Below are 27,583 nucleotides of genomic sequence, written 5' to 3'. Positions count from 1 at the left end.
ATTTAAGTAAAAACTGTACAAATTGTAAGTAAGATGCACTCACGATTGTTTTATCATATGTATGTCATTTTATCACAAGCCTTCCCACTTGTAAAATAAATAACCATCTTTTATAATAACGATTATAAAAGAATTCATTATTGTTGATCATACCTACGGTACGTTCATTTGTATTATTAATTATGTTTAATATTATTGTACGTTTATACCAAATATTATTATAATATTTCTGTATAATTTGTACATAATTTTCTGAATTATTTTACTAATATACCGTCATCCGAAGAGACTAAAATCGCTAAGTCACAGTCGAATCAGTTATAACTTCAGTTACACTCCCTACATATTCTTGTATTTAACCGGATTTTTTATAATTTTTACATCTTTTCTCGGATAAATGATTGTTACATTTTTTATTATTCAGAATCATATTGTAGAGAGAACAGAGCTTTTCGTTTTTGAGAAGTACAACAATTTTTAACATTGTCCTTTATAATTTAATTACCTTTTACAATCCCAAAATCATTTAAAATTTCGCGCTTTGGCAGATTTTCGAATTTGAATCACGTATTATGTGGTAAACTAGGGCTACTAGGGCTGTAAAGGCGGTTAGTTTCCCGCTGTTTTTTCAGTATCGTTACGATCAAGCGGTTTAAGAAGTTACACAAGTTTCTCAAGTCAGTGATAAACGAAGGAAAAATGTTAAAATTCGCAAAATTGTCTGATAAAGCGTTTGCACCAGTAAAGGGATCACAATATGCTGCTGGATACGATTTAAGAAGGTATATATATTTGTGAAACATGTACATACAATTGTAAATAACGTTTGGCGTTTCCGAATTGTCGAAGTTTCATATATTAATGAGTATTGGTTTTTTTTAACAGTGCCTATGAATACATTGTGCCTGGACGTGGTAAAGCACTGGTCAAAACAGATTTGCAAATTAAAGTTCCTGACTGCACATACGGAAGAATAGCACCACGTTCGGGATTGGCATGGAAATATCATATTGATGTAGGCGCAGGTGTTATTGACGCCGATTATCGGTGAGTGTTTAAACAATTAAATTATATATAGTATATAGTGGTTATGAGACAGTTGTGAAATGTATAAAATAAGTTTCTGAATGCTGGAGCATGAGAGATACGATGGATGGTTGTGGAGTTGTACTATTTTTACATCAAAAATGTTCAAATTCTCATTCATTGATTTTTTTAACATAGAGGAAATGTGGGAGTAGTGCTATTTAATCACGGTAATGAGGACTTCAGGATCGCACCAGGTGATCGTATAGCCCAATTAATTTGTGAAAAAATAATATATCCAGAACTTGAAGAGGTAGATAGTTTAGATAATACTGCTCGAGGAGAAGGAGGATTTGGTTCAACAGGAAAAAATTAAGATTTTTGTATTCTTTCTATTAAGTTTTATTTAATAAAAATTGTCATTTTTGCACATCATTCTAAAAAATATTTTCTCCTACTAGTCTTGAGGATTTTATATTTATTATTTTGCACAGGTACATATTTATCATTGTGATTTATATCTTTGCAAAAGGGACTAGATTAGTATATTGCGTTGGTGTTTTTACCAAACTTTGAATATTTTTGAATTCCTTGTGCTTTGCATCAGCTAGTAACTTGAAAATAACATTTTCTGAAGTAGCTATATGGCACCCTATTTCTCTCATCCTCTGTGAAAGTTATACAGATTAACCACTATATCCATTCATAATTTTGTTTCTTTATAAGATTGTAATATTTTTACCTCTAGGGCCAATAATCTATCTTCTTGAGTACGAGAAGTACAGCAGTCTGCAACAGTGTGTACTTCATATCCATCTTGTCTTAAGTCGATTGCTGTATTCTCTATGCATACATGGGTTTCAAGACCAATGAGAATAACTGAATCTGGTTTTTGACCAGCACAAATTGTAGAAAGTTCCTTGTTTATCTAAAATTTATTTTAAAAATTATCGAAAAAGGTATTTTAACAGTGTCCTTTGCAGAAGAATAACTATGTAATGTCCATACTTCAGGAATACACATGCTAAATTGAGTCTTTTCAAATGGCCCTTTGGCACCAGAAATATCAAATTGGGAAATGGTTTTACCTAGAGCCTTTGGATTTTGCTCAGAAACGATTATAGGAACGTTTAAAAGCTTCAATGCATTTATCTGTAAATATATACATATATAATCTAATCTATATTATGCTCAGTGATTTGTACTACATAACCTAGAATCTTTTCAAGTACCGAATGTTACGAGCCTAAGATCCCATTAAATCGTGTTATCTTATGTGTACATATATATTTATATCACATGCTATATCCATTACTACATATTTACCAATTTCACCGAGTTTTGTGTGATTTTATCAAATTCGAACATAACCTTAGCGAATTTCTCTTGAACGTCACATATTAACAGAACACTTTTACCCTGCTTTAAAACAGCTTTTGCAGCGTTTGTTGCCATATTTACAATAATCCTTGAAAATTTGCGTGACAATATGAAATAAAACGACCCTGCAGAGTTATAAAGCGAACCAGTTGGCGAGGTCACTGGTGCAATGTCGACGAATTTCTACATCGCAAGCTAACGTGCTTTCATGTTATGACGCACGTGATATTATTCTGTGATATTCAAAGTTCACGGCCAGTCTTAGCTTTACTAACTTTAGACGTGTTGCATTTAATCGATTTCGTACGAACCCTCTCGATGTGCGAGCAACATAATAAAGTGCATAAAGATATTACAGTAATTATCGTACAGGAGTGTAAATATATTTGCAAGCTCGAAAATATTGCTTCGTTACATTTTGATCATACATTTCTACAGATGTAGTTCATTTTGTTGATATATCGTTAACTTGTCTACTTGTCGCTAGTATATTTGTGTTTTTATGTACAAAAGTTGCCGACCGATCAAGGTATATATTTGTACACAGTACATATGCATTATACGCTTTCAATACATTGTAATGTTATAGTATTGTTTATTGTATCTGCTTAAGTTTGACATTACCTATTATATCCTGACATTATATTTTGGCATTGCTTATCCTGTACTTTTGGAATTTCAATTAAGATTTCAATATTCTGATTGCTTAAACGTTTACATGTATAATACTGAGTAAGGGCATATAGTAAGGTCAACAAAAGAGCAGTAAATACAAATAATTGATATACAGTTAACATACATACACACATATACAAAACGTATACTAAATTTTGTGTAACTAAATTGTACAAATGGATTATTACAAATAGAAACTTAATGAAATTGTAAAAAAAATTCTTTACGAAACGTATCGTAAGGAATTACTAATAGTGAAACTATTATACAGATGTGCAATTATAAAAGTATGTTCCAAGAGCATCATAAAATGAAAATTTAGACGTAAAACGTAAAACAAACGTGTGTCGTATAAATTTGTAAAACGTTTTTTAATATGAATTCAGAGATGTAAATTTAGTGATTTAAATCGACTGGTTTCGCGCATGCGTGGTAGCGCTGCGACCCAGGTGCAAGTCGGATGTAGGATGGCCACATAGAAGAGTGGAGTAGCGACGAGCGGCAGTCAAACAATGATATCTGGGAAGATCGGATGTACGGATTCTTTTTGAGTATTATCAAACTGACCAGATTGATCTAATCAGTTGGTATAATGTTTACGTGCAGTTTAAGTCACGAATTGCACAAATTTTAACAATCTGGAAATAGTATTTAATTAATTGCCGAATCGTGGTACTTTGATCGAGTTTGTAAACAAAGAATGGCCGGGGAGCCTCGTGAAACCGGGCATACGAAGCCGTTGGTGCAGCTTTTCCCAAAAGCATCCGAGTGCGTGTATACGAGTTGTTATTGGTAAGTGTTTTCACGAAATTTGTCCGATTTTTCTATAAAATTATCGATTTGAACAAATAAACGTGTCGTATTGCGGTATATCTTGCGATGGATCGATACGTTGCAGTAGTACAGAGACGGCAGTGCGATATGTTGCCGCCATCTTTAAAATGTATGAAATATCCACGAATCATGATACGCTATTGTGCACCGCTTTGAAAAGACCCGCGCGTTTCCATGCACTGCTTATTAGTAGAATCATGTATTTTGCCTCTTTTTTTTTTAAATCTTTGATCAACAGGAACATAGGAGTTTAATACGTTCTTCCGAATTAATCATGCATGCTGGCAGTTAGTTCGTTATGAAAGTCTATCGACAACATGTTTCATCCGTCTTTCAGCTTGAACGAATTGCTATGTTTATTTCATGACAAACACATAGCACCTACCAGCCGTACATAAACTTTCCTTTGCATCTCCAGTAACCTTATTTCCATCATCTGCTCCAAAACTTTGAATAATATCGATTCACGGGTCATACGACTTATCATCTACATTTAACAGTATTTCTGTGCGCTGTTTACATTTCCAGTTGCTTGCATATATATCACGAATTTTCATCGGAAAACACTACATGTACTTCCTCTATTTCTGTGCACTGTTTTTCCTTTCTGGTCGATTGTGATCGAAGCTAGCAATCCCGAGTTATCGTTTCTTTTTTTTTTCCTGTTTTCTACCACCGTTCGTGTTGCACCGTGTTGCATCACATTTGCACACATCTAAAAACGCGTATCTTTGATCATCTCGAACACGGTCGTCTGCAAGAACAAACTATGTTATTCTAGCGAGGAAAATGTATGGAAGCTCTGTCAAGATGTAGCGACCAGACACGGATCGGAATTACAGCATTGCTATGTTGCTTTCGTGAGCAACTCCTGGCGTAGCGTACCGCTTTGGCGACAACGTGCAGGAAAGGACGAGGATAAGCTCGTAGTTTGGGTCAGTTGGCAAAATCAACAAAAAAGAAAACGATTATTAACGTCGAAGAGACCACGATTTCTCATTTTCTTTTTAAGTCTGTAACTATGATAGAGCTAGCTCTGGGGAAAAAAACGTGTTTGTTTGTATCCATAGGACTTCCACGTAATCCTTATCTACGCACCCGACGAAAGGGCGGTTGTTTACGATTTAGATAGCGCGTTGCCGTTTCCGACGCATTTCTGGAAATACGCGATGGAAACGTTTAGATCGGATGAGGTTCTACAGCCAGAACATCACAGAAGATTCAGAGTGATCCCAGCCAATGTGTACTTGCGAGAATTTGCATCGGATCGACATCATATGAAACGCGAGGATGGAACATGGATCAAGACGCCACCGGATTATCCGCCAATTTCAACATCAAGTATGTTTATCGAATAACGTTAAGGCATGGCTACGCAACTATAAAGGGATTTCTTTCTCTCCTTTTTTTTTCTTACTACACATGTATTCGTTTCTTCTTTTGCAAACATTCCAGCGTGCAAGGACAACTTGGATTCCTTTATTAACATGGATCCAGGGACCGGGTTTGGGGTTGTATTGACTTTAGACCAATTATTCGACCGATTTCATAGGCCGAATGCGATCCCAACGGCTCCTCGTACACCTCATCCGCAACCTACACCGACTTAAGTAAACTGCTAAGTAAGTTCCGCAAGGATAACGATTGTCTGCTTCGATTTCCAATTGTCAACAAATGAATTGTATGGCCTAAGGGAATTGGTTAAGTGCATGTACCTTTGTGAACCGAAATTGGGTTAATATTCGATGATAACATTTATCTAAGCATTATTCATCGTTCAAAATCACAGCTATATCTCTGTGAATGATAAACCGATCATTTTATTTCTATCAACATTCTTAATTCGCTATATAACCTTTAACACTATCCCTGTTTATATGTGTCTCACGCATTTTTTTACTCCTACCTATTAATTCGAATTTAAATATAAGGTGTTCCATACGACGCACAGGATTTCTTTAAGTGCCGTTGGTCGAGCGCTACAAATATTACACAGTGTGAAAAACCCGTATAAAACCGTATATTTAAGATTTTAAGTATATATAATGGATATTCGCGTGAATCCATAAATGGATCATACAATTGGAACTTATTAATTCTACAAACAGTATGATTTGAAAATCCAGCATGATTATTTCTCGATTTAATAATAACGATGAAAGACTCTTCTTTTTTTAATTTTATCTCATTTAACAAAACCGTATAAGCTACATGATGTAATATGTAAATTATTAAATATTGAAAACGGTGAAAACCATAAATTTACATAAAGATACTAATACTGATGTTAGAAATTGATTCTTAATAATATATTTGTTGTATGTTTGCTTGTCGAATCGCAGTTTTCTTTATGAAAATTTTACATCATATGAAAAAGGGAAAAAGAGAAGGAAACAAAAAACAGTGATGAAGAGAAAGAAGAGAAGGAAGCAGAGGGAAGGAAAGAATTAATTAATACCTCTAAATCTATAAAGCCTTTTGTTTCTACTGTGCTTCCAGGATTCAAACAGCAATGATTTAATGCAATATATGGAGACTTTTTCAATTGAGTGTATATACTGCTTTTGTCTTGTATGATTGTGCCCTAAGAGGTATATGGAAAATAAATCTTTACTTGTGATTAAAAGTGATTAAAAGAAATATAATATAAACAGATAATATTGATACATTTCTCCTAATAAATTATCTATCGGCTACTAAAATTTCACAATATTATACAGCTTTGTTCTGGTTTACGGTTTGGTACGGGTCTTTCCTACTATTATCGTTGAATGCTACGGTTCCAGCGATACTAAATTATGGGGTCGGAGCCTCCATAATTAATCGATAACAATGCAAGGAGCAGTAACAGCGGGGAACAAAAGAGAGCGCCTGGACAAAACGCATTTGATCAAAGGGCGTAGAGCCCCAGCTTACCGTTGCAAAGTTCAAGATTTGCTGGCTCCTCTCGTTATTCCTCGGCTCCTATAATGTTTGGACATTTCTCCATTTTAATAAAGAAATCAAAACCTACAAGAAAGATCCACGTCTTTAGAAAAACCAATTCTTTTATAACGATAGTTCTACTTATGTGTAAAAATGTACTTGATACGATTAGACACAAGTAGCAATATCGTGAGAAAAAAAGTGGTTTCTGCAAGGACATGCGCTTTTTCCTATAGTGTCGATATCTATTTGCCTCTATTTCTAGGCTATGCTGATACGTTATTTGTTCCCCTCTTTTTAAAAGTCTTTTTACAGAACCTTGCCAAGAACCCCATCTCTCTGTGTTGTCTGCTACACATTAACTATCGACCATGTTCCAAGCTTTTGGGTTCTAACCCAAGTATTGGGGATGACTGTTCTCGTCTTCATACGTTTTATCATAACGCGTAAATCTTTATCGCGGCTTTGCTCCATTGGTGGTGTTATCGTTATAGTTATTGTGTCTAAGACTGACGTATTTATGGACACATTCGTTCGACGAAGTATTTACTAGCGCTTTTATTAGCGCTGATGCACAAAAAAAAAAAAAAAACGAGGAAAGCGCTTATTATTGTTGTGCAACCGAGACAGTAAGGGCGAGAACGTGATCTTTGCGATAATGTAAAATAGTTATTGTAATTCTTGTGATACTTTACACTTTCTACTTTGAATACCTACGTATATACTGATATTGATACTAAAAATTGATTCTTTATAATATGTAGTGTGTTTGCTTGTCGAAACAGAATTTTCTCTGTGAAAATTTGATCAATGGAAATCGAGGCTTAATTCGAGCATCCAACGCGACCAATTGTTGCCTACATCGAAATATTATTTTCGAATCAACGAATGTCCCTTAGACTCTCGGAAATAAATTTTGACAACGAAATTCTCGGAATCTTTGACCTCTCTAAAACAGAGTACATGTATACTGTATCTACGTAGTAGATTTCTTACATTACTTTCCATTTACTTCTCTATTCGCTTATTTCAATTGAAGTACTTCAATCGTCCTTCGTTTTGAAACTTCGCGAACGTAAATTTGTATTGGCATGTAAATTGTTACGATTTCAATGAGGATAACTTTACAATTGCAACAAGACTATGTACTCGTAGATGTTTTAGCGAATTTATTGTTTTTAGCTGTAACACAGCGTGATACGATGCGACAGAAAATTTAATCGACAAGCGAATGCAAATGAGCTGTCGGTTCTTCGAATAGATCGAGAATCATTGTTGAAAAAGGCGAAGAACCGACAGTCGCGTTTATAGTCTAAGGGTACGTCCACTCTTTGCCTTCCAACATCTTTCACTAGATCTCTTTGTCTTTATCATCGACATGTGTTTTTTCTCCAATTCACTTTATATCACGTTGCTATTTGCATACATACTTATAAGCAGACGTATCACCGATTGTGGGATAATTAATTAATCATTGAATGTACATATATCATTCTTACCAGTGTTGGGTAGATATCATTCTCACTGTTGTTATGCGAAATTTTTTAACGGACAACTAAATCTTTCTTTTTCCAATTAGTTACATATATATATTTTATATATTATATATATATATATTAGTTAAAGTACTAAATATAAATATATAAGAAATAATTTATAAATCTCTTGAGGTACATATTATATTTATTGATATATCCTTGGAAATATAATTTATATACATTATTATTATTATTTGTAATACGTAATATATGTGTACATTATATAAACACGCAAACAATAATTAATTTATATATTCCTCAGGATATATTAATAGAATACAATAAATATTTCAGGATTTATAAATTATTGTTATATATATAAACGAGAGACTGAAATAAGGGTATATATGTATAATAATATAAGTTACTTAGATAACATTATCTAATCAAGAGATAACATAAATAATTCCAATAACGAATAACTCCAATAGTAAATAAACCATTTATTAATTAACTATTCCCTTGCTATTTTTATTTAATTGAAATTTTATTCGAACACATATCCAACACTGGTTCTTGTCGTCGAATGTGATCATCGCGGAAAGGTCTTGTCGCTTATACATCGGCATCGTCGTATCGTATGCGAGAAACTCGGGACCGACGTTTTTAGCATGTAATATCTTCGATTACCAAAATATAAAATGAACAAAAAAAATTTTGAGAAAAGACCTAATCTCTATCGTTCAAAGTATCGCTCTAAATATATATATATATATATCAGAAGAAATTACTATATTATCATGACAGTGATCATTATTATTATTATATATATATATTTATTAATATTTCATATTTATTATATTGATATTTTTAATTAAATCGTATCTATTTCGATACACCGATGAAAGAGAGTTTAAAATGTTGAATTATGCAATTTATCGACGTTTGACATATTCTCTTACCATTGTCGTTCTACGATACACATATAATACATATTGTACAACTTTTTGGAAAAGGAACAAATCACAAATCTTTTTCGCATGTTCACAAAGAATTATAAATGGGATAAAATGAAATCTATTTCCAAACTTCGTCCTTTCTATAATCAGTTTTAATAAATGGATGCACTCCGTTTGTCTCTTTGAATTTTTATCGATGTACTGTTTCGATTTTTACGAATCATTACCAAGATCCTCTCTCTCCTCTTTCTCAGGTCAGGTGCCACAGTGAATCAACAGAACCAAAATGTCGAATACTTCCAAAAAAAAAAAAAAAAAAAGAAAAAGAAAAAAAATGGTAATCGAAGTTTAATTCTCCAAATGATTCCGCTTTTTTTTCCTCTTTGTTGGATGCGATCGAATTTTTGCGTCCAAACTATTATGTAACATTTCTTAACAAACTTTTTTCAGCATAATCGAATTTTCCATTCTCTCCGTTTAACATGCTTTGTCGAGATATTTGGTGTTTATTGAAATTATCTGTAACAAAGATTTTGCTCAGTATGCGCATAGTATTTCCGGCGTACGTTTATTACGTTTATTATGTATCGTATTACACTGTTGAAGAAGAATTGTACAGTAGGCATCGGAGAATTAAAAAAAAAAGAGGCAATGACGCGCAAATTTTCAAATGTATACTGTATTCAATTTGCAAAAATATATAATATATAATTACAAAAGTTACATATTGAATTATGGTATTAGCACCCCGCAACGCAATGAACGCATTGTTGAGTATACTGTCCTATTTATATATACTTATTCAGTATACTGCCCTTACGTTTCAGCTCGTCTCGTAAGGAAACCTTACAGTTTACAATGCAATTTCTACGTTTAAGATTGCTTAATTATTAGCAAACTTTTTAAGTTTGTGTAAGTGACATTACATACATGTAATATTGCTGTCAACAATTCAGTGATTATTATTTTAGAAAATGGGGATTGCAGTATGACGCACAGTAAACAAATGAAATTGTTAGTAATTTAATAAGATTGAACATTTTCTGGGTGTCAGATTGCATCGCATTTTCGTTCATAGTTGTCACTCTAACGTGTAATATAAATAACTAAATGTGATACAAGTATTAACTACATAATAGTAAGGGACAATCGTTTTCATGCTAATCGTTCGTTATACACCCTTCTTTTCTTAGGTTGTTAAAAAAACAGCCTGAATATATCTTTTTAGACTTCTACGAAGTATTTCGAGGATAATACTAGTACAATAAATATTTATAGAATAACAGACATGTAAATAGGAGTTAAGTAGTTGCTCAGATTGACTTACATTGATGCGATCAATGATACGAACTTAAGTAGGTGCATTGATTTCATTCTCTTATGTTCTCGTTTCCCAACGATTAATTAATATTCTTTTCGTTTTATTGGAACAATTGGTATAAATTAGAACGTCGATTAAAATATCTAGATAAATCTGTTCTCTTTGTTCTCGTTTCTCACAGTACAAGCGTCCTTACCAATATACATATAACTAGGTTTTTTCCGGGATTTCACGTTCGATAGTACGGCCTGTAAGTAGACATCGGGATATTGTTTTTCGATAAATGGTGAACATCACCTTGGTCGTATTCCACGTCGTTGTAGATTCCGCTTTGATTCTAAAAATAGAAGCATCATTGAATATTCAAAGCATCCGAGCGTGGAAAATGACATATTGGAAAAACGAATATTCACCGCCAACGATGACCTGGACTTTGGCCTGGGAACATGAAAACCACTATTCTGCGGAATCAGATCAGCCCTGTCCTTATCTTGCGGCTCGGAATCCGAGCTGTCTGGATCTGGCTGATGTCTTTGTCGCGGTCTTGTCGGAGCTTGGAGTCGTGGCAATGGTACTGGTGGCAATGTTCCATGGATATTGAGAGGCGGATAACCGAACACAGCGGAACTTGGTCGAGTTGGACCCATAGGTTCCGTCTAAGATCAAACATAAATTTAATATACTTTTTATCGGAATAAATCTTTCAAATATACATGAAAATATAATTTGTCGTTGTTTTATCTTTAATCGTTTTATCTTCAACTAACAAGGAACACTGTCCAATCGATGATGCGATACACAGATCGTTTGGTGTAATTCGGAAGATGTGAAATAGAGTTGACGAAATTTTGAACAGAAATGTTATCGTCAGCTAGTTTAGGAAATAGGTATATTTCTATGAAAAATGGTCAGCGAGATCTAAATGACAATTTTCGTGGCTTCGTCTATTAAAATATTTCGAAAATTATTTTTATGAGTTTCGTAGTATTTTCTCTTTCCGTAATTGAATAGTGTTTCTTGTAAGCTCGTGATATTAGTTAAAGGAACGCTGTTATCGTCACTCCTGTCGCTTACAGCATATACATTGGCAGTCGCCATGTGATCGCCAAAGTGCGCCCACATGTAGGGTGGCAAATTGGTCGGTGGCCCTTGTTTCACGGAAGCAAGGGTACCTACAGAACCAACCCTTGCCAAAGTTCCTGGTAGGGTACCAGGTATTCCACCCTGAATGTAACCGTAGACTGGTGAGCCGACCGATTTCTGTTCACGCGACCATCTTCGACTGTAACACGTATAGAAAATGAATTTGTCAACTATTGCCCCCTAAAATACATTTCATAAATTATATAAAAATATAATAAAAATGTATCTTCACCTCCACATGATCAGACATACTAAAGTCAGGACTATGATTATTAAAGCTGCTACAGACGCTCCTATCGCTACTCCCAAAACCTCTCCATCGACTTCACATTGGGTACCGTAGTAATTACCAGAACACCTTTCGACCAGAGTATTATTAAAAAAATCAATCATTTTTTATTTTTATTATTAGGTATTTTCATTTACTTACGTGCATTGCATGTGGTCACCCTGGTAAGAGCACGACCCACGATTATTGCAATAAGTCGAAGCACACGAAATACATGTTCTACCGGATTCATTAGGATCATCCTTATGAGGATCTTTCAATCCAGGGTTACAAGTGCAAGTAAACCCACCCCAATTATTCGTACAAACCGCCGAAGAATGACAATCGTTCAACTCTGACGACGCACACTCGTCCAAGTCTATAGAAATTAAAAGGTATAGATTAACTTTTATTTTTTATTTAATGAAGTTCGTTTAAAATAGAGAGTTATTTTTTTATGTTCACCTTGTAAATTTGATATAGATCCAGGTGGACTGTCAACATAAAGGGCGCTGTTCCCTATATTATTGCTTCTTCTGTGAATAACACCGAGCAGATGTCTCTGTAGCTCCCCTGCTAAGCTTGGTCTAATTGTTCTTGGCTCATAAGTGAGTTTCAAGGTTGCATTCACAAAGACACCCCCTTGCCCCTGGCTCACATCCCCTTGATATACTCCATTTATGAAGGAGCCCATATACTCGTCCGAAAATGGCGTCATCGACATAGCAGATTCGATCTAGGTAACAGGAAAAAATAATTGTTTAATATTTAAATATTTTTCAACATATATGATTGAATGTTAAATTAGCTCACAGCTCGATTTGCTTCGTAGGCCAATGTTTGATAGGGCTCAGAATCTCTATCGGTAAATCCTCGATCCCACACCACTTTTCTATCGTAAATCTTATCCACTCTGATTGATAGCACGATACTTATAATTTCTACAAACCATTTAATAGTTTGATATAATGAACTTATATAAATTTTTAAAGAAAGTGGCTTTTAAAATATTTACGAACTTTTGCATGGTAAAGAATGCTGCAACCTCGCATATCCTGGCTTACAGTGGCACGCAGATACTCCTTGAACAGTGGCACAGGCCTCGTGCTGACTGATATCACAAGTGCTCGTATCACCCACGATACAAGTGTCAATTCTAACCGGAGGCTGAGTTGGTCTTCTATGAAACGTCGGTCTTCGAATAGGTGCACTGGGTCGTGGAGTTGCTGTCGGTGGATCCGGCTGTGCAACTGCAAATCTGTGAGAGCAATATTGATTTTAACATATCTAAATCGAAAATTTAAATTCAAAAATTTGAGGTTTGCACTGAAACATTAAAGAATTGAGTTGAAAGATTTAAAAATCAAAATTGTTGAATTTGCCTTCAAACACTTGAATTTAAATTCTACACTGAACAATCTTTTTTATTTGATATCTGTATCGAAATTTGTATGAAACACTAACCCTGTGCCAACAATGGAGGGTGGTTGAGTTCTAGTGGGCTGAGGTTGCGTCTGCGCGTGTGTCGAGGTTCGATCAGAACTTTCAAATAGATTTAAGTACGTTCTCTTGCCGTCGATGCTAACGAATCCTTGGCCCTCTATCGCAGAAGTTAGGATCACGTCCGCGTTTCCTCCATTTACTGGTACTCTAACACCCTCTCCTGATCACGAAGGTCGTGAGAATTATAATTATTGATGGTTAGGGTTCTGCGTTAATAAAAGATGTCAGTGTTTACCTGAACCTCCACCACCTGGACCTTGAATAGCCGAGACCGTGACATCAAAAATATCACCGAGAGGTGGATGTCTTGGTGGTGCGTAAGGTCGTTGAGTAGCCAGCCCTTGAGTTCCTGTGTAATCCAAGGTATCGTCGAGGACGATCCCTGGTCTGGGTCTGTAAGCGTAGCGATCCGTAGGGGCTACAAAGGAATTTAATTGAGCATAACAGCTTGCTTGCCGTTACAAAGGAAATTAATTAAGCATACTTGTTCGTCGGAGCCGCACGAGGAATTCATTATAGACTGAATGCAATATTATCTTATCGAATGAAAAAATTTCACGGGACGTGCATCCGAGCGAATGTCCTACCTGAACTCTTCGAGAACGTATTCGAGGCCGAATGAACTACACTTTTCTCAATGGCTGGCGGGGTCTTCGTGAAAGACGAAGGTAAATTCTCAGTCGGAGTTGAAACACTCGAACCGATTGTGCTTTCTGATTCAGACATTTTGCTCGGTTCCAGAACTACTGTACTCGATACACTTGCAGTATTGCTCGAATCATTATTCGTGGGAATTGGAGTCGATTGAACGACCGACTTCGTGGGTGTTGGTTCGATTACCTGAACCGACGAGATCGTTTCGATATTTAACGTTGACGTAGAATAAGATTTCGTCGATGTTTTCGAAATATTCGCTTTATTGTTAGGTTTTTCGTTGTTCGCAATGGAACTAGATCCTTGAGAGTCGTTGATCTTCGAAACTTTCGTAGGTTTAATTGGAACATCCAGTGGTATCACGGGTTTTGGAGAATCTACGTGCTTCGTGAAACTCGTTTTGTCACTAGACTGAATCGTGGATGTCGTATTTGCTTTAGATGGAACCTGATATTTAGTTTCTTTTTTGGCAGAGTGTTCAGGTTCGGCATTTCTCGTCGTGTTCTTATAGATTGGTCTTTCCGTGGCCTTCGATTCCGTTTTAACTTTTTGTTTACTGTTCTCTTCTTGACCCTTTGTTATATGCTCCAAAGCGTTCGTAGAAGCTTCAGTCTGATCTGTTTCTGCCTGTTTCGTGGAGGATTCTTCCAGCGATGAAAGTTCAGGTTTCAGGTCCATATGCGGTTTATCCGAGGTCTTGTCGTCTTGTTCCTTTTCCCGATTCAAAGTGGAATTCGTCGATGGTGGTAGCGGTTTGTAGGGAGGAATTGGTCGTCTATTTCCACCTGATTATTCAAAATTAATTGTAATTTATCAAGAAGAACATCAAAGACAACTTAGGCTAAGAGGATATTTTTAAAAATTTACCAGGACGATTCCAGGTCCATGGACGATTTCCTTGGGGAACAATCTGTTCTGGTAATGGAACTCCATTTACGAAAGGTCTAATTGGACGTTCAGGTGGTAGTTGATTAATCAGTGGTCTGTCAGGCGCTGGTGGTTTTTCGAAAGGATAAGGATGATCAGGCGGCGGGGGTGGGTTCATTCCAGGTGTGTCAAAATCAGGTGGCAATGGTGGAACATCGGAAATTCTCGGTGGTCCTCTATTATTAATTCTACAAAAATACAAATAAATATTATTGTATAAATATAGTAGACAATATAATTTTATTATTGTTAGCTAGTATTTAAAAGATATCCATTTATTCGAAGGGAAACTAGTGTAAAGAGCGTTGTAAAAGACTCGGAATATAATAAAATTATGTTCTAATCATTCTTTTATCAGAATAATAATTATATCTCGATATTTATAAAAAATGTAAATTTGCATAACTATTCACAGTCTAATAATCGTATATAATTCACTTGTCAGTGTACCTGGTAGCCTGAATCGGCCTCAAAGGTCTCACCGTGTTGGCAGCAACGTTCACGTTCCCATTCAACAATTTGACAATACCCGTGATAATGTCCTGTATATCGGGATTTGCTTGCCGATAACCAGGAGAGGCAGTTTGCAGAATAGGTGGTGGAGCGTGCTCGCTATAAATCCTCGGAATCTCTTGGCGAGCTCGTCTTTGTTGATCTATTGCCTGTAAGTACTGTGCCTGTTGGTTTGACACTCCGGTCAGTTGATGGGGCTCCGACAAGAGTTTTGGTTCCTGCGGAGCCCCTAGTCCTTCCCCCGACATGGATTCACTGGTCGTTGGAGATATGCTGTTAATCATCGAAAAGATGTTTCTCGTTTATCTTTTCATTTCTAACGAGTAGACTGAATATGATTGTGAAAATGTTATATTTGAAAGAAGTGAAAATTTATCAATGAAATCTATCGTAAATCCCTCGTCTGATCGCTAAGAAACTAATGACAATAACTTATTTTTGTATTCTGTAAACTTTGCAAGATTTATATCGACGTATATAGCATTGTTATGTTTATTATAATATTATTATTATATATATATATATACAACAATCTGTATCTAATACGTGAAACAAATTTCTGTTTAGGTTTTGTTTCTTTAGTCGTCTGTTGATAATTTACAAGAATGTAAATTTGCATAACCAATAACTGTGATCTTCTCGATGGTTATCGAACGTTTAATCGACTTACTGGTAATATTCACCGGGTCTAACTTCGATGTTGTTTCCATCGATATGGTCCACGTGTTTTGAAGAAGTCAGCTCATCAATGGATTCCTCGTGCCTAGTATTTCTGACCTCGAATCTTATATCATCTTTATCGTAGTTATCGACGCTCTTTGAGCTTTCCAGTTGAAATGCTGGAACAGTTCTTTGGAAAGTCGGCGATTCATCACGATGGAATACACTTGAGGTTCTTTCTGGTCCCGTGTAGGCACTGGCACTGAGAATTATGTCGTCTTGGGAGGAACGAGACGACGTTGGATCGTTCCGGATAGCCGAGACACCTGTGAACAATTAGACAACAGTTTACAGTCACTGACTCATAAATTATCTGCGCCCGTGCACGATGGAACGTTTCATGTTTTATCGCTAGCAAAAAGCAACGATTATCCTGAAAGAAAATAGATAATTATACTTGGATTGAAGCGTGCTGAGAACTTTGTCGGTTGCGTGAGAAAGACGTCGCGTCGATTCAGCGAAGATGAAATAATTTCGCTACGAAACGGTACTCTTGAACGATTCTCTACGGTATTATTCGCTGATTTTTGTTCTAAGCATCATCAAGTAACATGCTCGGAACACCTTTCAAAAGCAATGATCGATCGAAAGCGTAATGCGTAATTCTACGTTTCCTTAGACGTCAGATGTACGATCAATCAGGCATTTACTTAAATCACCTTGGTGATCGCAAGAAACGTCGCGTTGTCGATAGCCATGGAAGGGTCGCGATCGAGAGTCGCAAAAAATCGAGAAGATCCTCGGCCGATCGGCAAGGAAAACGGTACTCGAACGGTTGACATTCTCGAGGCTGGTATCGAGTGGTTTGACCAATCGTGGACGTGACGCGTATGAAATTACTACTATCTCTTTCCTCGTTCTTCGTTCGTTCCTCTGACTTTCGTCGCGTCACGCCTTACGTCTTTTACGCATGCTGATGAAAATAAAGTTCATTGACATTAGATCAACTCGCAAGTTTTTGGCAGAAATTAATTACGAGATATCGCGAGCTGTCACTTAACCCGGAGAAGTCCTTTAATCTTCGTTCACGAATTGCACAGTTTATGACACAATCAAGCGGTTTACGATCTCCCCCACGGTGTGATCGTACACCGGCTGTTTATTCGACTTTCCAGCGTCAATATCGCTTTTACTGTTCGTCATTTCGACGTACATATATACATATATGCGTATACGGTCGTTTTACAGTTTGGGTTAGGAACAGTTGCAGTACATCGGGATCCTCTGCTATACGAGGCAGAAACAATGGCAGATTTCTATGCAACAATTCAACGGCGCGCGAAGCAATTTAAGTGAAACTACAACTGGTAGGTGGTATAGATCATCGTTGGTCGATAGTAGCGATCGGTAACACGTCCTGAATATGTCGTACGGAAATCTGGAATACTAACCGAGATAATCAACCGTTCCGATCCGGCACCACAACGATCCAGTCGACAACCACGTGTTTCGATTTTGCCGAAAGCATCAGTCCGCGAACGACACGTTCGTCTTTGTTTCATAGAAAGTGTGCATATTATAGTATCATTTTCCTGTGGACTTTTTCCTTCTTTTCAGACCTTTCACCGTCTTTGACCGACTGTTTCGAGAAATACTCGACTCTCGAGACAGTTGCTGCTGTTAACGGGATAATAAGAACAACGATGTAACGGGGCTCGTTCGTTTCATTAAAGGCCGGATTAGGAATCGAAGAAGCTGCAGAGTCGTTTCATTCACAAACCCAAATTTTACTGCTTTCGTTCTCTCGTTACTTTACGCTTACGATGGACGGTATGATAACATTTGCATTAATTGTTGGTAGTTCGTTGAGTTTATTATGGTTCACCGTTGACGATTAATTATTCATCAGCGAAACAGTAAATTGTTCAGGTAAGGAGCACATCGGTGGCTTCTCTGTTCATGACTTCATTTTTCAGATTATAGCGAAATCAATTCGAAGAAGATAGGCCGATAGATAGTACCTACGTTATTTCTTCGAAGGTAGTGCAGTATCTTCATCAACACGAAATCCCGCCGCTAATAATGTTTCTCACTTCCTGTGAATCGCAATAGCCCGAATAGAAGATCTATCGCTAATTGCTCATTAGGAACTGTACGGAGCGACACGATTTTCAAACAACTGCCTGTTGGCAAACGCAATTAAGCTAATCGCTGCTTTCGTTCTACTCGTCGAGCATCATGCTCTCGATGCTCTCTGTTTGATATCTGCGGAAATGGTAGGAAAACGCGTCTACGATTAAGATCAGTTTTTCGAATTAAATCGGTGATCCAAAAACTGTGACGATTTAAACTACAGTTATTCTAATTTAATTGTTCCTGAACTGGAACTAAAAGATTATGTGCACTGTATTGTTTAGTTTATTACACGTTACGCGAACTGTTATTCTTTAGAATTACGCATTATTGTCGTCGAGGGATTACAATTTTAGCTGTAACTGGTATCACATTATAGCAGCCAATTTAGAAACTAAGGTACTCTTTCAGCTTGAAACTACGGTTAAAATTTCATCTTTCTGGACTCGTCAGGGGACGAACGGTTCGATATAAGTGCAGTTCACAAATGTTCAGCCGGTTTAATTAAGATGTGCTATTTAAAAACTGGAGAAACCTAAAGTTTTATCATTCTATTTGTGCCATTTTTGTGTTTCTTCGTTCAGTTTAAGATATTCACGTTTTTTCAGTTTAACACATTCGATAAGACATGTTGCAAAGTAACGCGAGACTCTACTTAAATTATAAAGGAATCTCTAAATTACAAGTCTGTCGTCGTCTTAACTGGAATAGCGAAGTCGGTGAAAAGTTTCATTGAAGGGTTCGGGTAAGGATAGAACACGTTCGCGATTAAAATTATAGCGATTTCATTGACATCGGTCGTGCCGTCGGTTTGTCGGCTTACGAGCTGTTAATTAATCGATCGGATCGTTGAGATCGCGTGACTGAAGCCGCTTGTATTTTATCTAATAGATTTGATCGGCGAGCCAGTTTACAAAGCATGCGTTACCGAGAGACTTTCGTTTCCTATTTGGATCGCGGCATCGCATAAATAATAATTACAAACGTGGCTTGCATGCTGCGAACGAATAACGGTGTTTACGAACACCATAACCTTGCTAACGTGAGAGCATCGGATAGGGATCCCGTGAGAATGTAGGTGAATTGCATGGTTGATTCTGTCGCAACGAACGGAATGCAGTCGCTTGGTCAAGTTCGGAACTCGAGGTGTCCTGAATCCTTCAGGAGCCTAAGGCCTCTCCTACCTTCGTTCGCCGTGCCTCGAAGTCATTGCCCGAAATAATTAGCCATGCGTTCTCCTCGCTAATTACTCTTTTGCAACCGCAGCGTACTTTTACTTTGTTAATTAACTCCACCATCGGTATTTTTGCCACTCTTAACTTTTCATCTGATCGTCGTAAAAATAAGAGAAAATTTCGATTAGCACGAGCTCGTTTTCGCTGCTCGTTTTCGATCCTTGTTCGCGTTATATGTACAGTGGTTCGTGATATAATATCACGATAGCAAGATAAGATGTGGTTACAGCACTAATGAAATTCCAAAATCTTTCGTGTTCAATCGTATTCTACGAACGTCGGAATTATTTCGCGAGCCACGTGCGCCAAGTTATCGTTAAACGACGGGACTGTTTCACCAAAGAAACTGCTTAATGTTTCTTAAGACAAGTAATTACGAGGAGATGCAAGAGCTTACAAGACGTTGTTCACGGTAAACACAGCATGCGTTTCACCAGGTAACGAGGTAACATAGTTGCGTCTTATGTACAAAACGTCCGTAAAAAATATTACCGGTTCTAGATGCCTTCGATTACTTCGCCAGATATTTCTGTAATGATAATATTTACCAGCGAGCAGGTTTTGCTAATGGAATCTTACGGATGTAGGATTAACGATTACCCATCTATTAATTTTAATTGCCAGTTTTGTTCTGCGTTTTATGCGTTTCTTTGTCTTAACTTGCAATAACACGCGCTTTGTCTTATACAAAAATAAAGCGAATAAAAGCGATGCGTTTAGATGACTCCGGGGAATCGCGATTTTCGCTGGGTAGCCAAGGTTTCTAATATGCTTAGAGCCGCATTGAATATCATTTGACCTCGTGACGCAATTCTAACAGCGTCTAACACGACTTAGAACAAAAAGTAAGAACCGTCGAAGGGGTTTATCCGTGGAAGCGTAGACCGAGCTATGCGGCGTCTCTCGAGGCGGTAACGGCAGAGTTAACGGTACACCATTCCAGCCCAATATTTATTCTTTTCGCTGGTAAACGTGACATTTGGTACCTTCGCTGTGAGATTCGACAGGTGTCCAACAACCTATTCGTTCTTCAACGTATAATTTTAAGACAGTACTTAAATCAAAGAAGATTTTCGATACGCGAGTCTTCTAGCTGAATAATTTACTGACTAATAATACATATCGCTAGATTGACAAGTTACTAGTTACAAGTTATAAATTTCGGTTTTATGATTTTACAATTTTACAAAGTATCTTACCGTATACTTCTTTAAAGGGATAATCGAATGATTTGTAGTTCGTAAAATTTCATTGAGATTTGTTACTCCTATACGAGAAAATTATTACGTGACTTGTAAAATTTCACTGATAACGTTAGTTTAGTCAAAAACACTGTTATTCGATCTCTTGACTATGCAATTACTGGTAACATAAAAACGTTTAGTAATTGCAAGTTTTCAATTGTGCAGCAGGCCTCTGGCGTAATAGGATTTTAAGTTTCTTTCCGTTCTTCTCGACAGAGTTGAATCAACGAAAGGAAAGTTTTCACGAATGGATCGTTTCACCGTGTCGTGGAAAGCCGAAATTGACTTCAGCGATCTTGGAATTTACGTGATTCAGGATCCTCTCTGACGACAGTTGGCAGTTCTCCTGTGACGAATATTACCAGGAACTTTTAGTTCTTCGTTTAGGAGACGAAATCTCGAATGACAAACCAATCGACTTTCTGTTCCACCGTGCACAACGCGATTTCGTGACACTTTCACAACTAAGGTGCTTGGGCGAAAGTCGAATGACGAAACTCTGTGCCGGATACGTTCCTTTGTGTCGATGTTCATCCGCATTAACTATGACATCGGCCGATTCATGTAAATTCTTCTCGTTACGTAAACGAGACGTCAAAGACGAAATATAAAATAAATCACGCTAGATCCGTAGGAGATTTGGTTAATTATACAGCGGACTCGAGTCGATGACTCGTAGACCTTGACGATCAGTCGCACCCAGTCTCCCAAAAATTTGCATAAGTCGATGAACTGTTGTAATCCGAATTTGTTACTGGCTTTTAAACTTCTCGATTTCCATTTATTGCTTCTTTCTAATTTTACCAATACTTCGCGTTTCGTGTCATAATGTCGTGTATCTACAGGATTACATTGGTAAACTGTGAAAACATAAATCTTCATGGATGCTTCGTGCAGACACGTTAAGACTGGGACGTGAAAATCTCCAAGTAACAGGTATATACGTGTCAGAACGCGAATGCACGTCATGCTTGCAGCTTTCTCCTCTGTCGCTTCTGAAACACGTCTATGACGTGTGCTTCGTTTTATAGGCGAGGCTACGATACAAATCGAGATTTCGTTAATTCCTTTCTTTCTCTCCAATTAGGGCCGTGCTTTATTAATGTGACGCGTTCAACGGAAAAGATCCGATGGCTCTCGATGCATGTAAAAAGTTAATTATCCGAAACGTTACTTTTAAATATTTATAAGCAGCTTTGATCTTGGCTGGGTCGTCGAACTACTGGTTTTCCTTTTTCCACGATATACTATTGACTCTAGTTGCAACGTCACGTTACATTCGCAAGATTCTCATAATAAATTGTTGATACACTTGGTCGTACTAGATACAAAGTTACATGCAACCGGATGTATAACTGCGTACACATCTGCGTCGTAGAAAAAGAAAATCGTCAGGTGTTTAACGATTTTCACTGTATCCTCGAAGAATCGATCGTACGATTTCTGTAACAGTCTCGATCGAATAGTCTTCGATCGTATTGTTCGATTATTTCGATGAAAAATCTCCACTGTATCGTATTTTTATTTTTGTTTTCCGATCTTGCCGCTGGAACGTCATGAAATTTTCGACAGAGGTCAAGATACCGGTTTAAAACTCGACCGCACGTGGCCGCTTGAAAAGCCCATCAAACAGGTTCATGCGTTAATTCGTCGAATATTTGCATCGTCTTATGTCTATGGTCAATTGTCGAGGTAAAGACCTACACGCGCGTGTCGTAATGCTAGACTTGCCGCAAAAATCTTATCTCTTGCGATCTTCAAGCACGAGCGAAACAAACGATTTGCCTGATAGATATTTCCTCGCCAAGGGGAACCCTTGAAATTATCTTGTTAATTGGAATCCCAAATTATTTCTTGTTGCTCGTAAATCATTTCTCGCGGGAATTTGTACGATAATTACGGACAGAGATGTAAAATCTGAATTAATTTCCGTGGTGCCTGTTCGCGCTATAAATTCATATTTAGCCAGCTAGTACGAACGATATTCATCTACTTACCTAATAATATTTGCATGGACAAGATCACTAGGACCTTGGATCCCACGTGCCCTACCATCCTGATTCCTTTGGCGTGTTTGCGGTGGAAATGTGCCGCGGTTGCTTGTCCTGATCAAGGTCAGGTTTAATGTCAAGGACACTTTGAAGGACCTCTTCAAGAGTGTTGGTGGCTGGACCAATCTTTATCGTCGCGAAACGTGCCACGGTACCAACCGATCGCCGCCATTTTGGTTTCCAAGCCTATGCCGAGTAAAAACGTCGGGCATCGTGGAAACTTTAATGCCCCCGTCTCACCATTCTTTCCTTTCCTCGTCTTATCCTTCCCCCGATGACTTTTTTCTTCTCTTTTATTCGGTCTCGCACTCTCGCGCACGCCGGTTGACCTACTTGGCCGCCGATAGGTCCGGTGGTCGCGTCAGCTTTTCGGCCAACGTAGTATGTCTTCGGACCGTCACCTTATTTTCACTACTTTTTGCACATCGACGACGTCTTCTATCCAGATTTCTCGTTACTTTCCGCTTATATCGCGCTAATATTTCACCATGACTCGCGATGCGGGCTGATGTCGCACGAAGATATACCGGCGTGTCCTTATTAGACAGAAAGTTTCACTTGAAATTGGATTTTAGAAACGCTCAACGACCTCGAAATCGGGATACGAGTTTTACGCCACTTTAAACGGCATACGATTATTTTTTATATTTTTCATAGTGAACATTTTTTCTTTTATACCGTGTTTTACCTTTGCTTTGCTATTTCTTTTCTTTCTTCTTTTTCTTACATGATTCTTACGCAGTCTCCGTCGATCACTTCACCTAGTATCACGAGAACAGCCACTGATCTCCCATACACAATCGACGTTCGATCACAGAAATCCGTTTGAACAGACCTTATGCACAGAATTTACACTTGCTGACAGTATTATCTGACTTTCTAATCACTGGACTACTAATTTCTAACGTATCTTTTATCGTAGATCCGGCCGATGATTTGTTTTACCGGTCGAGCAATTCGTTCGGTCGACTCTTGTTAAAAGAAAGTGGAACCTGGAGCCGATCGAACGAAAACCCTCAAGGTTTGATCATGTTTCGTTCGAGTTTCATTCGAGGTTCGCTTCACGGTCGTTCACACGGGACTGGCTTACCGTGAGGACGGTCATACACGGTTTCTCCCACTTTAACTATGCCATACTACACCATGGTGCACTATACTACACTCTTCTAAAGTATATACGTCACGTCTTCGTTTCTCGTTTCCACCATGCTCGGCTCTACCGTCCACTCGACTCCTGTTCTCCCCTCTCTTCATCAAAATTTCTCTCTCCATCCTGTTTCTTCTTTCTTCCATCTGACTCGCCTTCTTCAACTCGTTCCTTCTTCTTTCTCTTTCTTTTCCAATTTGATGGACCGGCTTTACCTCGACCTACCTTTCGATCCTTTCGGGACACCGCTCTTCCCGAACTTCATCCCGACTCGCGACCTCGCGCGTCTTTAACATTCGCTCATTCCTCTTTCTCTCTTTCGTCCGCTACCTTCTTCCTCGTCTGCAGCTTCTTCAGCGAAGCGAATCTACCTGTGCGACTTTCACGTCCTCCAAGCCAGACACAGAGTGCCCGTTTCCACCTGCGTTGCGTTTTCTTTTTTCTTTTTTTTTAATTGTTGTTTATTCATAATATTAATTTATTTATTTCTCTTAATGCGGAAAGTGTACCGCCGAAAGAGAAAAAGAATGTGCGTAAATCGTCAAGTACAGAAAAAGTAACGATGTTGCGAACATTGTTCTTCGAATTCCTTGGACCAACGTGAATTCGTGTACTTGCTGCAATGAAATTAAGAAATTAATAAGAAACGCAGTTTGACTTTACGTATAAAATTGACAAATTTTTGTCGCTTCAGAAAGGAAACGTAGCTTCTTCGGCAAAGAAAATCCTATGAAAACAACAGCTGGTTCCCCTGGATGCGGGTAATTGTGCAAGATGCTGAAAGAATATACACGTGCAGGTAACGGGATGTTGTAAGCAGAATGCGAAAAATTAATCGACCGTCGGTGACATTTATTTTATTTTAGCAGACGTTTCTTTTCCACGCTCATTTTCCGGGATAACAAACTAGCCTGTGTTAACGTGACTGGGAAACAAATGTTTTGTCTAGTAATAAGATAAATGATCGTCAGATAGAAAGAACGTGGAGGCAGGTCAAGTCCTTTTTGCGAGATTTTACGAATCTGTTAACAACCTGAAAGAATATCGAGAAGCAGAGAAAGAAACACATTCCATGTGAGATTATGGCAACAATCGAGATATCCTTGTAGAAAGATTTTGTGAATCGTCTTAGGCGTTTTTTTTTTTTTTTGCCATGTTCCTCTCTCGCTAATAAACTGCAGGTATTTACGCAAATTGATATTTTCGTAAACGTAATTTATAAAGAAAAAAAAAATGGTACCACAGCAGAGATTCGTTTCGCCAGAAAATCTTATGAAAAAGATGAGTAGCGGTAATATACGTAACATCGAAAGGGTTAAAAAGATCGAAAGACATAACAGGAAATATTGTACGTGATTATCGTAATGCAACAAGAGAGTTGCGAATTTATGAGAGTTCAACACACGCACGAAGCTCATGGTGTGCCTTTGGAACGTCTCGATTATACTTCCAGACTCCCCGTAATGCTCTCGCGATACTGTACAGCTGCGACCCTTCATTTTCTTCTTCTTCTTCGTCTTTCTTCTTTCTCGGTATGGTAAAACCAGACTGGAATGCGCAGGGCTGCCCCCTCGATCAGTCGAGCAACATTGATCAGGCGACGTGTTGCAGCCGCCTCTGAAATTGCACCGTAATGTTCAATTTCATTCGCCACCGCACGTTTCACGCTACCATCGCGAGAAAAACTTGCCGCGTATCGAATCCGCGCAAATTTGTATCAAAATAACGAAGCCGGCACTCGTTGCGTTTGAACATGCTACACCATGGTTGGATACAGTGACTCGGCTGCGTGCCCAAAAGTTTCTCTCGGTTTCCTTTTTTCCGTCCCAAATAAAATCTTTTTAAGGTTTCGTTTAAAATTCTTGGACAACGTTCGCTCGAATATAATCCGTTTACCCATTGACCTCACGTAATACCGGGCGCACCTTTTCCTATCGACGAATTTTTCAGAAGCTCGGTGGGCTCGTCTTTGCATTGTAACACAACGCGTACGTAGAATTAAAATTGCACTTTTGTATAACGGCTAGCCTCCTGGGCAAGTGTCCATGAAATTAGTCGGTCAGTAACTCATCCTCATCCGGGATAGAATAATAGAATGAAAATCGTTTCATTATTCCTATCGGTTCAGAGAACTAGGTATAGTTTAAATTGCTGTGTTAGTTTACTTTTTCCGGCGTTTCAATGTTTAACTACACGCTCGAAATCGCTTTTATACGTTCGAATGTGTACCCTGATTTTCCTGCCATAATTTTATGAAATAATACTTTGAAACGCTACGCGAAGCAACTGACACGAGGTGGACACATTTTTGTATGCACCTGATTTGAAATAGTCTTTTAAGGTCTTCTTGTTCGTATCATTTTCAGCTTTACCGATTCAAAACAAAATAAGGATATACAGGGTGGTTGGTAACTGGTGGTACAAGCGGAAAGGGGGTGATTCTAGGCGAAAAAAGAAGTCGAAAATATAGAATAAAAATTTTTCGTTTGAGGCTTTGTTTTTGAGAAAATCGACTTTGAATTTTCGCTCGGTACGCGTGCGGTACGTTATAACGGATCTCACTGTAGATCGTTGTCTCGATGGAAAAATTTTGAAAAAAAAATAAAAAGAAAATATTTATTCTATATTTTCGACTTCTTTTTTCGCGTAGAATCACGCCCTTTCCGCTTGTACCACCAGTTACCAACCACCCTGTATATAATTCTGTGAATAATTGAAATTACGACTAAAGTTACGTATTTCGATAAAAACTTGGCGCGGTATCGTTTTTCAAGAATTAAGTTTTCCTCGGTAAATTACGGGAATTGACATTGGAAGTTAATATTGGAACAATATTCAGTGGATTATGATAGTATGGGATAAGCAATAACAGACTACCGAGAACCGTGTGTTTCCATCGATTTCCAAGTAATTTTGTACCTACATATTTTGTATTCGCCTCTTTAACGATAATAAGATTTAATCTATGGTGAAAAAGGTAGTTTGCTGGACAGCCTGTTACGGGAAAGACAGGTTCCTTCGGTCGATAATCAGACAACGAGTACCTTGCAGTCGGTAGGTCGAAGTCCGAAAGGTGTTTTCAAATTTATTTCTATCTTCGTCAATCATAAAAGTACTTGGTTACAATACTCATAGCTTCTGTACATCTCCATACATTTGCCTTTAAAAAGACCAGTCACTTCCCACTTTAAACATTCCATCGACATTCAATTCGCTCAGGATGAAGATTCGAAAAAGCTAGGAATTAGAAGAAAATCCGATCGTTGCAAGATAACGCTGCGTTACAAGATGAAAGGGAACGATAGAAGCATGGAAATATGCGGTGGCATTGGAGAGTAATCGGGCAGCAGCTCAAGGACTGTTAATATACTCGTTTTATCCGTGTTTTCCTAGGGAACACGCGGGCCAGGATACGGACCGCGTTCAATTCTCTATTTTCATTCCAAGCTGGGCCGAACAATGGGGGATCTAAATTGGGCAAAAACCAGTCTGCCGTCTAGTTGGGCG

General features: G+C 37.8%; 4 protein-coding genes across 10 annotated transcripts in view; 2 read left to right on the top strand and 2 right to left on the bottom strand.

Moving 5' to 3' along the window:
* The first annotated feature begins 578 nt into the window (after positions 1-578).
* LOC138185414 (protein N-terminal glutamine amidohydrolase) lies at positions 579-10,000 on the top strand. 4 transcript variants are annotated; one of them, XM_069124330.1, is made up of 5 exons: positions 579-782; positions 886-1,047; positions 4,697-4,850; positions 4,986-5,256; positions 5,371-10,000. In XM_069124330.1, the coding sequence occupies exons 1-5, from the start codon at positions 700-702 to the stop codon at positions 5,523-5,525; spliced, it is 825 nt and encodes a 274-aa protein (XP_068980431.1). In that variant the 5' UTR covers positions 579-699; the 3' UTR covers positions 5,526-10,000. The 4 variants fall into 4 exon arrangements, with proteins under 4 accessions (XP_068980431.1, XP_068980430.1, XP_068980429.1 ...); XM_069124329.1 differs by lacking the exons at positions 579-782; positions 886-1,047 and adding an exon at positions 3,739-3,873 and having other exon boundaries at positions 5,371-5,537; positions 9,532-10,000; XM_069124328.1 differs by lacking the exons at positions 579-782; positions 886-1,047 and adding an exon at positions 3,739-3,873 and having other exon boundaries at positions 5,371-5,537; positions 7,145-10,000.
* Positions 1,542-2,488, bottom strand: LOC138185415 (isochorismatase domain-containing protein 2). The gene is made up of 4 exons (XM_069124331.1): positions 2,353-2,488; positions 2,035-2,178; positions 1,769-1,954; positions 1,542-1,694 (listed from the first exon to the last, which is right to left on the bottom strand). Exons 1-4 carry the CDS (start codon positions 2,479-2,481, stop codon positions 1,542-1,544), a joined length of 612 nt encoding a protein of 203 aa, XP_068980432.1. The 5' UTR covers positions 2,482-2,488.
* The window catches only part of LOC138185411 (cyclin-dependent kinase 4), a 35,125-nt gene continuing 11,283 nt past the window's right edge, over positions 3,742-27,583 (top strand). The window contains exon 1 of one of the 4 annotated variants that reach the window (XM_069124312.1): positions 3,742-3,873. The gene's annotated coding sequence lies outside the window, so the exon portion shown is untranslated. Of the gene's footprint in view, positions 3,874-5,408; positions 5,538-13,136; positions 13,270-27,583 lie in introns of those variants that run through there. The other 3 variants (XM_069124316.1, XM_069124311.1, XM_069124310.1) reach the window with 3 other exon arrangements.
* pwn (calcium-binding EGF-like domain-containing protein pawn) lies at positions 9,624-26,401 on the bottom strand. The gene is made up of 15 exons (XM_069124304.1): positions 22,876-26,401; positions 16,277-16,592; positions 15,544-15,879; positions 15,034-15,281; positions 14,100-14,951; positions 13,748-13,930; positions 13,474-13,672; positions 13,029-13,267; positions 12,823-12,950; positions 12,475-12,745; positions 12,172-12,388; positions 11,974-12,099; positions 11,673-11,880; positions 11,012-11,254; positions 9,624-10,935 (listed from the first exon to the last, which is right to left on the bottom strand). Exons 1-15 carry the CDS (start codon positions 22,931-22,933, stop codon positions 10,828-10,830), a joined length of 3,732 nt encoding a protein of 1,243 aa, XP_068980405.1. The 5' UTR covers positions 22,934-26,401; the 3' UTR covers positions 9,624-10,827.

The sequence above is a fragment of the Bombus flavifrons genome, chromosome 12 (genome assembly GCF_040668555.2).
Source record: "Bombus flavifrons isolate JBK064 chromosome 12, iyBomFlav1_principal, whole genome shotgun sequence".
Taxonomy (NCBI): domain Eukaryota; kingdom Metazoa; phylum Arthropoda; class Insecta; order Hymenoptera; family Apidae; genus Bombus; species Bombus flavifrons.
This window is presented reverse-complemented; position numbering and strand designations above follow the sequence as displayed.

Coding starts and splice junctions, on each gene's coding strand:
- LOC138185414 (XM_069124330.1), top strand. CDS start 700: ATGTTAAAATTCGCAAAATTGTCTGATAAAGCGTTTGCACCAGTAAAG. Junction 783..885: donor GCTGGATACGATTTAAGAAG/GTATATATATTT, acceptor TTTTTTTAACAG/TGCCTATGAATACATTGTGC. Junction 4,851..4,985: donor AGGATAAGCTCGTAGTTTGG/GTCAGTTGGCAA, acceptor TTGTATCCATAG/GACTTCCACGTAATCCTTAT.
- pwn (XM_069124304.1), bottom strand. CDS start 22,933: ATGGTAGGGCACGTGGGATCCAAGGTCCTAGTGATCTTGTCCATGCAA. Junction 15,880..16,276: donor AGACCCGGTGAATATTACCA/GTAAGTCGATTA, acceptor GATGATTAACAG/CATATCTCCAACGACCAGTG. Junction 15,282..15,543: donor AGGCCGATTCAGGCTACCAG/GTACACTGACAA, acceptor GTATTTTTGTAG/AATTAATAATAGAGGACCAC.
- LOC138185415 (XM_069124331.1), bottom strand. CDS start 2,481: ATGGCAACAAACGCTGCAAAAGCTGTTTTAAAGCAGGGTAAAAGTGTT. Junction 2,179..2,352: donor CACAAAACTCGGTGAAATTG/GTAAATATGTAG, acceptor ATATATTTACAG/ATAAATGCATTGAAGCTTTT. Junction 1,695..1,768: donor ATAGATTATTGGCCCTAGAG/GTAAAAATATTA, acceptor TAACTTTCACAG/AGGATGAGAGAAATAGGGTG.